The 11,164-nt window shown below is 43.3% G+C and overlaps 1 protein-coding gene across 2 annotated transcripts in view; it reads left to right on the top strand.

Moving 5' to 3' along the window:
- Positions 1-10,079, top strand: part of ERGIC1 (endoplasmic reticulum-golgi intermediate compartment 1) — a 93,826-nt gene extending 83,747 nt beyond the window's left edge. For both annotated transcript variants that reach the window (XM_045028605.1, XM_045028606.1), the window contains exon 10: positions 7,864-10,079. In XM_045028605.1, coding sequence (XP_044884540.1) covers positions 7,864-7,971 — 108 coding nt within the window. In that variant the 3' untranslated portion in view covers positions 7,972-10,079. The remainder of the gene's footprint in view (positions 1-7,863) is intronic.
- The last annotated feature ends 1,085 nt before the right edge of the window (positions 10,080-11,164 follow it).

Below are 11,164 nucleotides of genomic sequence, written 5' to 3' on the forward strand. Positions count from 1 at the left end.
AAAAACACTGCAGTTCTTGGAGGTGTAGCTGGGAAAAGACCCTGTTGAGCTGTGAGAGGCTTTGGCAGAGTCGTAAATGTAAACCTGTTTGTTACCACAAAGGCAGCTGAATTTTTAGTTTCTGAGTCTGTGGGAACCCTAAGCATGGGTGTCTGTTGGGAGAATGATGTAGATGTTGAATGGTGGGTGCTAAGGTCTACCAGCTGTGTGTAGGGAGGTGCTGGGAGGTTAGGTCAGAAAGAAGTGTTAGAACTATGCAATATAGTTCCAGTGGACTCTTGTGCTGCTGTTGTCCTTACCATATTTGTTTTGTGGATAAACAGAGGATGTCTGACATCTTGCACTAGCATGGAATTTCTTTTTAAAATCCCAAAGCAGCTGAGATTGCTATATCAGAACACACAGCACTGTACCATATGTTATGGCTTTCAGCAGGGCCGGCTTTAGCAAGTGCGGGGCCCGATTTGTACTCACCCGGCAGCGCTCTGGGTCTTCGGCGGCACTTCGGCAGCGGGTCCTTCACTTGTTCCAGGTCTTTGGTGGCACTCAAAGACCCACTGCCGAAATGCCACCTAAGACCTGGAGCGAGTGAAGGGCCCACCGCCGAAATGCCACTGAAGACCCCCCCGGAGCGCTGCCGGGTGAATAAAAATTAGAAAGGCGCCAGCGCGGGGCTCTCTTAGGTGCTGGTGCGGGGCCCGATTCCAGGGAATCGGGCAAATCGGCCTAAAGCTGGCCCTGGCCTTCAGTACTGCCATCCGAACTGTAATGCTGTCTAGTGTAACACTTGTTAGTTTGTGGCCGCACCTTTTGTTTCCAGTGACATTAAGAACTTCATTCTGTGACAGGCAAAAGGCCTAATCTATACATGGGAAAAAGCATTGTGCTAGAAAATGCTTTAAGTATCCCATTTTAACAAATATAATGTTAAGCACAACTTCATGCACTAAAATGTACTGCTAAGCCTACAATAGCATGTAATGTATTCCTAATATCCCCATTGCTAGTATTTCATGTGTAATGAGACTGTTTCTTGGCCTTATTTGACAATAAAATTCCATGAACCAAAAAAAAACAACAACAAAAAATTAGCACTAAGTGAAGACCAGGGCTACCATGATTACCATTGTGTCAACTGGTTGTGAACCCTACGGTTAATCACAAACAGCTGACACAATGTTAAACTTGACAATCCTTGTCTAAAGAGTCTTTAACATCATGATAGTTAATGTGTTGGTTAACGCAGTGACATTTCGCAGTGTAGACAAGTCATTGGTGGATAAAGGTGTATGTGTGTGCAACATTTCACACTTTATCAGTTGTGAACTCCCCTAGGTGGTTAGCCAGAGAGTAGCCTTTTAGTACACAGGGTTAGCTCTGTGGGAGGAGTAAACAGAGAGAGTTACAAAGGAGCAATCCCAAGGGAAGATTAGGAAAAGATGCCTAGTATTAGAGGGCTCTTCATTTTAGCAGGCAAAGGCATAAGAAGATCCAGTGTGTGGAAGTCAAAGCTAGAAAAGTTCAAACTGGAAATATGGTGCAAATTTTTAGCAGTGAAAGCAATTAAGCATCAAGACGGCTTACTGAGGAGCTCTCTTAGAAAAACACTCAGTTTTGATTTAAATACATATGCGCTAGCTCAACAACAAGTTATTGAGCTCAGTGCAAGGATTACTGGATGCAAACATATTGCCTGTTTTATGGAGGGAGCTCAGACTACATGATTACAATGGCCCCTTAAAATGTGATCATGAAGAAACCCAGAAGATCCTCAGTATGGTATTTCACTTTGGGAAGAGAGAGCCATGTTGCCATTGCCCTTCTTTCATCTTCCCCTCATTATACCCATGCAGCCTTCTGTTACCAACAACTGCACGGTAGTCCCTTAATCATATCTGTTAAAACTCTAATGTGGTGCCCATGTTATCATCGCATGTTGTCTCCCTCCTCCCTTACTCCCCTTCTTTTATTTGTCTTCCCCCTTGGTGGGGTAGGCATAAATATCTCCTTAAGGCAGCTACTGATCATTCTATCTATAAATCTCCTTTGCCGCCATGGCACTACACAAATAAATAACAGTGTGGTGCCTGCTTCCCGTGAATCCCACCATAGAATGGGACTCTGAGCACATATTAGAACCTCACTGATGGACTGTCTGACAAATAAATTACATAGCATCACTTCTGTATTGACCCAGAGAGAGACCTTGTGTGTCACCTCTTTTGTTGGTCACAGCAAACTCAAAAGCTGTGTGTGTGCTGGGAGGCAGAGTCCAATCAAATGCCAGGTGTGTGTGAGTCATAAGCACTCAGTGGCACAGAGCTGTGCAGATTAATATGTATTTTTCTGTGGTTCCCCCCCCCCCTTGTGTGGTGGCACTAAAGTCAGATTTTCCTACCATCTGATGCAAACTCTAAAAGCATTTTTTGTGGTGTAAAATCTCCTGTCAGCTGATCCCCTGTGGACTGAAATAGCCCACCACCTCAGCTATCACTTTCCCTGAGAAGTCAGCATTCAGAGGGGTGGCAAGGAAGGGGGGCAGAGTGTGAAGAGTGTACTCGCCCCCCAAAAATATGAATTAAGTCTCTGACAGGTGCTCTGGTTTCCGAGGCTTTCATCTGCCAGAATGCCAGCTGTGCTGCAAGAAACACATCACCCGGCCCCACCGTCATTGAGGCATCTCGCTGTTTCACTGAGCTCATAGGACACAAATATCATTGGTTATAAATATGTATATAAATGAGTGATTTCTTCCCCACTGCCCTCTCTCATCATTAGTCTATGATTAGAGCTGTTTATTACTGTAACAAACTCCCTGCCTAACTCAGCCACTGCTGCTCATCTGTGTGGCGTACCAGTGGGATTTGTTCTGTGGCAAATCGGATATGGTGCAATAGGCCCAAATCAGGGTTGGCTCCCTCCCAGGGAAATTGCACAGCTAACTTCCTTATAGCTGCTGACCCTTTGCTCTGAAGCTTTAAATAATCTTATTCCGTTTTTCCATCCATCTCTAGGATCCTCCCTCTTCCTGAGCAAATGAAGCATTGCAGTTTGTTCACCTTTCACCAGCTCCAAGAGTCACTATCGTTCAATGAGCCACCCCAGGCTGCACTCTGAATGACATACAAAAAGACTACATTAAAAGAATATTAAAGTTGCAAAGGCAAGCACACACAAGTTGGAAACCTTAGCAACTTTAATTTGGGCCCCTTGTGTGTATGTGTTGTTATACAGTCTTTCATTACATGATCGCTTAGTATTTTTACAGCCTCATTCGTTGCCCAGGATGGATGGGATATCTATTCAATATTTCTTTTTATCCCCATCATTCAGGTCTGACCCATTGTTTATTTACTGCATACAGTTTAAACCTAGCACTGAATACAGAATTATTAATTTCCTCATGTGCTTTTCTATGGTGCTCATCATTATAGTATTGAATGCTTCACAAATATTTATTTTATCCTCACAGCATCCCTCTGTAGCAAGGTTGGTATCAACCCCATTTTACAGATGGGGAGCTGAAGCAGTATAAAGGAGATACATTGATATAAAAGAGAGATGAAGGCCAAACTTGTTGTCTACTAATTTTGGATGCCCTCACTAACACACGTAGGGCCTGACTTTTCAGAGTACTTCACATTTTAGATGTTCACAAAACACCTCCTATTAATTTTTAGCCACAGCCGTGAGCCCCCAGCACTTCCACAAATCAGGCCCTAAGTGATTCAAGGTGGGCACTCAGAAAATGAGGAACACACAGCTAGTGGCCCCCTGTGAAAAGTTTTGGTTGTGACTTGCCTAGCATCACATAGGAACTTCTGGTAGAGGCAGGGATAAGAATCCATTTCTCCAAGGTGGCGTTTGACTTCCTTAACCATAAAACCCGCTACTTATTTTTTCTTGTAGTCCCCTGCCTCATTCACCGCACACTTTGCAACTTCTGTAACAAATGAAGCAGGCGGGGCCAACAGTCTCATTAACTAGACAGCCCTGATTCATTCCTGGAACACCATCCATCCTGTGCTTGAATGAGGCAGAGGTCTTGTGAAAAATAGTATGTGATCATGTAATTAAAGACTATATCAAAGTTCATATATATGCAGATAGAGTGGGCAGGGCGGGAATTAGGGTTGTGTAAGCAACCTTAATGCTGTTGTTTCCTAATTTTTGAGCATGTGACTATTAAATTTAAGTGTTCTTTTAACATAGGGTTTTTCATGTAATTTCCCAAATTTTTCAAAAAGTAATCTGGGAAAAAAAACGTGGAACCATATTGATCTCTATGCCATCATGGGCCATTGGCACAATTGGAACCACTAGTTCCACAGTACAAACATCTGCCCTTTAAGCTAATTAAGAGAGAGATGATTATGGCCTGCTATTGCTGTGTGGACCAGCTACTAGAATGTGATGAGACACACTGTATTAGTGGTTTTACAGGTATTTGCCAACAGAGGAATATTGGGACTCTGGAATCCCAGGTTCTGGAGAAGAATATGCTCTAGTAATTACAGAGTCTTCTGATTCTGTCCCCTAGCACAGGGGTAGGCAACCTATGGCACGTGTGCCAAAGGCGGCACGCGAGCTGATTTTCAGTGGCACTCACACTGCCCGGGTCCTGGCCACCAGTCCGGGGGGCTCTCCATTTTAATTTAATTTTAAATGAAGCTTCTTAAACATTTTAAAAAACTTATTTACTTTACATACAACAATAGTTTAGTTATATATTATAGACTTAGAGAAAGAGACCTTCTAAAAACCTTAAAATGTATTACTGGCACACAAAACCTTAAATTAGAGTGAATGAATGAAGACTCGACAGACCACTTCTGAAAGGTTGCCGACCCCTGCCCTAGCATGTCCCCAGCCCTCCCCAAATTGTTTCCTTCTGTCACATTCCTCCTCTGCTTCTGCCCTCACTTTAATCCTCTGCCCTCCCCGAGTCAGGTTTCCTTCTTCTCCACGCTGCCTGGGCACCAGCAGTGGGAGCACTGATGGCACAGGAAAGGCAGTGGCCATGGTCTCAGTTCTGGTGCTGGGCATCATAGTGCCCCCCAACAGCTGTGAGAAGCAGTTGCAAAGAAAGTCCTGATCAGCCCCAGGCCAGAGAATGCTGAGAGGTCTGGGCGGGGTGGAGTATTCGCAGCAGGATTGCTACAGAGCTCTGTGGGGATGGAATGTTCAGAGATTTTTGCTGTCAAGCTCTTAGCAAACTTCTAGTGAGAAAGTACAATTGGTGATTTTCCAAAGCTTAGAATTCAGACAAATTGGGTACATTTTCATAGGGACACCAAAAAACACCTCTGACTTCCGAGGCAACTCTCCTGTGAAACTTCTAGTCCTTGCTCCAAAGCGTGAAGGTGCTAGAGCTTCTCAGTGAAATAGTTGTGAGTTTAACACTGGAAAAACATTATCCCCTAAGCTTGTTTTTCTTTCTTTTTGTGTTGATTTAATTAATTAAATAATTCAGCCTGAGTTAGACACTCAGCATGGAAAACTTCAGCCTGAACAGTTAGTTTGGCAAAGTCATAAACAACTGAAAATGGGCTCTTACAATGGAAAGTGTTAGGTAGCCTTAACTATTGTGTCGCTGCCAGCTCTACCTCTTATTAGTCTCCTTCCTTTATGAGCTGAACAACACACGTTCGCCCTGCATTGCAAAATGCTCTACAATAAAGAAGGGAAGGCAGACCGCTATGGATGATAGAAAGCTGCAGTGGACAGATGTTGTGTGGTGACTAAATTGAAAGTCGGCTTGCCAGAATTTGATTTTTATTTTTTTTGTAAGTTCAGTGGCTGATACAGATTTTTATTTTTAACCTTTTTCTGATTGATTGAACACTGATTTAAAATCAATCAGTTTCACAGCAGTGCTGCAGGAGGCTCCTTGTGCAACCATGGTGGGGCATTGATAGCGGGACTGCAGGGGGCCATGACAGCAGGGCTGCAAGGGGCGCCCTGCACGACTGCAGGGCTGGTGACTCTGGATCCCTGCAAGCACAAGGTGGGGGAACGGTCGCAGTCCTGGCAGGGCAAAGCAGATGACTGCAAGGAGGAGGATGAGTCCCTGGCCACGGGAGGCCATCCTGCTGTTGAATGGCTCCTCCCTGGGGATAGCCCCCCACGCTCCCAGCCAGTGTATGAGTGAGTGGGGCCATGACAGCTTGGTGGTAGGGGGCTCCATGCATGGCCGCAGGGCCGGTAACGCTGGATCTTTGTAGACACAAGGCGCGAGGGAGGCTGCATTTGCTGATTGTTACCGATGGATATTTTAGAGTGTCAGGTGAAATCGACTTTAACTGTCAACTAATCATTTAAATCAAGTCCTGCCAAGCCTAGTTAAAAGCCATCATGCTAAAGCTAGTAGGTGGTGGGTGGGGGATTTAAGAGCCATAAGAGAGAAGAAATGTTTTCTGCTGAGATTTTAAAATAGCTGAGTCTATGAAGCAGAGAGAGGCTGTTTCAGTCAATAAGAATTGCATTAGGAAAGGATATTGTACCATCAATAAGACTACGGAGGGACAGAATCACCAAAGTGAGGAGAGAGTGTGAAGGGACAGACTCACCACTAGGCCAGTGAGTCAGCAGGAAGGGAGAGTAGTGAGATTCCAGAGGGCTACTCTGCGTAGATGATGATCCAGAGGAAGACAAGGTGGATGAGGTAGTAACTTAATTGGACCAACTTCTGTTGGTGAGCGAGACAAGCTTTTGAGCTACACAGAGCTAGTCTGGTTACCTGAAGAAGAGCTCTGTGTAAGTTCAAAAGCTTGTCTCGCTCACTAGCAGAAATTGGTCCAATAAAAGAGATTACCTCACCCACCTTATCTCTTTAATATCCTGGGACTAACATGGCTACAGCAACACTGCATACATCCAGGGAAAGAGACATTCATATTACAGAATCCTAAAAGTTAGAGCTGGATTTATGATGTGACACGTCTTTCCCATTACTTGGGGGCCAATGCAGCATTGTTCCCTGTGGCACATTTTTTAGTGTTCTGTCCAGACGTATTTAACGTGTGCTAAGTGATAGAGTTTCTGCCACTGTCTTGGGAGGCTGCTCAGATATTTGTCTCTGGAATAGTGGCAGAGTATGGGAAGGGACAAAGGTGAGACAAAGGGGCTTCATTAGACATTTGAGATGTGCTGTACTTTTTATTGGAACATATGATAGAAGCTGGTGGGTCAGATTCCTTTGCCTTAAATTCTTTTCTTCCTTGTGCTAGTATATTAACATTCTCTGAGGTGGGCTGGGGAACAGTGAGGGCCTGCTTTGGAGCTCCCTACATAGTAGGTGCACATTTCAAAAGCAATGACTGAGGTGTCCTGATGTCAGCACTGTGGTGAATCCTTGGAGTATTCCTTTGGGTAGCTACTGGATTAAAATGTACCAGATTGAAGCTATTTTAGATGGTCTTATACGTGGACCTGGAGTATGAAGGGGCTGGGTACTTACTCAAGTAGATAACAGCAGTAGGGAGTTCAGACAAAGTGGGATCAAAGTACACTCCAGAGGAAAATCCAATTGTATTTATGATACTGGGGATAAAGAGGGGACTCTTGTAAATACACACCAAATGAGTGACATTGTGTTTAACGTGCTGACTTCATCCTTGAGTAGGGCTGGCAGAGAGAATGGGCTAATAGTATTGTGAAGAAGTTCCTTTCCCCTTCAACAGGACTGATAGTTCCCATGCCTTGACATGTAACCATCTCCCCAGCATTGATCCCCCTCAAAATAACCCGTTGACTCCATCAAGTACAATAACTGTAAGCACTTAGCTTGAAACCCAGGGAAAAGGTGAGTGAAGGTCTGTCTCGTCAACAAATCCCTAAACACTCTCTTCTTGTAAATTTCAGATTTGCGCCATTATTGGAGGAACGTTTACTGTAGCTGGGATCCTTGACTCATGCATTTTCACAGCCTCTGAAGCCTGGAAGAAGATCCAGTTAGGGAAAATGCAGTAGCGATGAAACCGTTATCCAAGGCTCCCGGGGCAGGAGTAAAGAATGAGAACTCCCCACACACACCTGTTTCTGTTTCTTCTATTTGATTGAATTGATACATTATTCTTTAGTCAAGTTATTCGGTGATTCAACAAATCAAAAATCTGTCTACATTGCAAAGCTCTGAGTCATCAGCTCCCTCCCCACAAAACCCCCCAAAAGGTTTCTAATGTAGAAATTGCATTTATGAATTAACTCTCCAGGATCCTATAGAGTAACACTTTAGTGTCAGGAGGGTCTCTTGTGTAGGGGTTGCAAAGATATGTGAATTCTCTTGCAGCTCTTTCATGCTATTGGAATTGCATGACTAGACAATCGTGTATTTTATAAGGCAAAATTATGTATTAGGAAGAAATTCTACCCACAGTGCCAAGAGTGATGTGTCCATTGATGAAGAATGGAAAGTGTTTAGTTCTCACAGCAATCCCAAGGAGAGAGAGGCAAAAATGACTTCAAGATGTTTTGTTTTTTTATTGAAAAGCTCCTCTGTAGTTATGACCCTCTCTAGATGAAATGAGCAATTATGATTAAACCTTTCCCCAACCACCTTCTCCTTGGTAAACTACCTGTAACTGGGGAAGGGGACAGCCTCTCTTGTACTCTTTTTGGATGTAAAAATATTTTCATTTCTTCCCAATAACTGAATATCCAGTCTTGTGTTTACAGATGGCCAAATTGAGTAACACTATTATATGTGGCCTTTTGTTTTGAAGGAGAATAGTTGTCATTGCAACACTAGCTTTGTATCCGTTTCTCCTGCCTTTTTTAAACACAGACCACCTAGTTTGGTGTCTGCAATTTGATTTGATTTATTTGGAAAGGGTCACCCATACTACTTGATCACAGAAATGCTGTGCTGTCTTGGGTGGATATACACAGCTTGATGCCTTGTGTTGTCTGTGTATGTGATGCACACCTGTAAAACACAATAAGCCTGTCCTTTGGGATTTTGAGGTGCCTGCATTTCCAGCACTTTTTAAAAAATAAACTGAACCAGGCATCTTTTTCAGCCCTAGACTGGGAGTTACTGAAGTCCTCTGTCTAGTCACAGAGACTGCACAGGCAGTAATGGGGCAAGCTTTCCTCACAGACTGGCTCCTGCCAGTATTCCTAAACCCTAAGCATGAAAGGGTAGCTCAGCTTCCAGGCCCTTCATTTAATTCTTGACCTATCTGAGACCTCCAACAAATGGGAGTGAGAGAGGAGATTTTCTGCCAGATACAATTTGTATGTGATGTGAACATCAGTCAGTCCACTGGGAACTGGACTGACCCACCATGTGTTCTCCATAGGCCCCTAAACATCCCTTCAGTCCTTGCACAATTTGTGAATTGTGTGACTTGAGGGGACACACTTTTTGATTGTTCCCGGGTTGCTGCAAATCATAAAACAATAAACCCCAAGTGTGTCAACTTTACAGATTCTGGAATGGGTTAAGGCTTTCTTTGGAGTAGTATCTATTGTCCTTAGCCCTCTCCTGGAGGTGAAAGTGTTCAAATAGAGCATTGTAATTATATGCATCTTGAATATTCCACATTGATGCAAGAGCCAGAAACATTTCAATCTGCCCAGTATGTGTCTGTTGAAATTGTCTCATTGCTTTAGAAGTAGGGAAGATAGCCAATAATTTTTAATCGTATTGAAAAAAATCTTTTGGTACCTGCCCTGTAGTAACTTCTGCAAAATGACAGCGGTGGAATTTCCCATGATTTTTTAATGGACTGATTGCTATTATTTTAGGTGTGAATTGGATCTTGTAACTTCCTGTATCTGTTAATGTATGGATGGATTTTATACATTTTTTCCATTTATAGAAATCAAGTTGAAAACAGTACATTTGTCTTCATTTCAGTGTGTGTGTTTGTGTGTTTTTGCCCACTTGGTGGTGGAGGTTGCTTTTAGAGGGAACATGGGACTTTTCTAGTATGATCAGTTCGGCTGAGGAATTTCCTCTAATTCAGTGTTCCCAACCAAAGCTTAAAGCAAACATGTTCTCATTTTTCCTCTTGCGTTTGGTGAATTTTTGCTGAGAGCCTGTTGGATTAAAGAATTAAAAGGATATGATTTTAGCATCTTGCACAGCGCATCTTTGTCCCACACTTTAAAAATGGAGGTCCTTGGCGATAGGACAGCCAATTGAGCTGTGTTCGTTTTCAAATAGGTTTCAGCTTACCTGCTTTCTTTCCAAAACAATCCACTGATATATGGGGGGAGGGATAGCTCAGTGGTTTCAGCATTGGCCTGCTAAACCCAGGGTTGTGAGTTTGATCCTTGAGGAGGCCACTTAGGGATCTGGGGCAAAAATTGGTCCTGATAGTGAAGGCAGGGCTCTGGACTTGATGACCTTTAAGGTCCCTTCCAGTTCTAGGAGATTGGTATATCTCCAATTATTACCTATTACCTAACCCAGTCAAAGAGCTGATTTCATAACTGTGCTAGTGAGTTCAGTTTTTGGTAGAGAGAGAACCCCAACAGCCTTTCAAACGCCAGATGAATTTGGAAAAAGGGAATGTCCAGATCTTGACATCACAGCTCAGACCTGTCTCTAGGCAATGGATCCACATCCTCTCAAGCTTTGCCAAACCAATGCTGCTGTATGTTCTGGGCATTCCCTTGCTGTAGCTGACCCATATTTTGGCAACATGAAACCAGATGTCAGAATATGTTTAATAAAGGAGTTTGCTGTTCATCTCTCTCAAAAGAGAAGGTGACTTGTAGCAGCCACTTGGTTTTTACAGTAGCAGTCTCTCTCTCTCTCCTCCCCACCTCTTTATTCTGTTTTGTTTCCGTACACTAGGAGACACCAGTTAAAATGAGTTAACTGTTAGTGATATTTTACACAATGATGAAAACAAAAATCAACCAAGCCATCGTGGCAAGAAAACAGTCAGTGGAACCCCACTAGTCTGATGTCTAACAAGCATATCCTAAAATTCAGGCAGAAGTTTCCACAAAGCTGTTACATTAATAGATGCTCCTTTTCCATTCCCCTCACTTTGCTTTTACATGTACCTCCATCAAAATACTGATTTGAGCATTTCTTGGAGGGACATCCCCAGAAATAAATATTTAGCACTTTTTAAGATGTTAATCTCTGCAGTAACTAAATAATCCTCATAGGCCCCCTGAAACCTGCATTATCATTAGCCCTATC

The sequence above is a fragment of the Mauremys mutica genome, chromosome 8 (assembly GCF_020497125.1).
Source record: "Mauremys mutica isolate MM-2020 ecotype Southern chromosome 8, ASM2049712v1, whole genome shotgun sequence".
Classification (NCBI taxonomy): Eukaryota; Metazoa; Chordata; order Testudines; family Geoemydidae; genus Mauremys; species Mauremys mutica.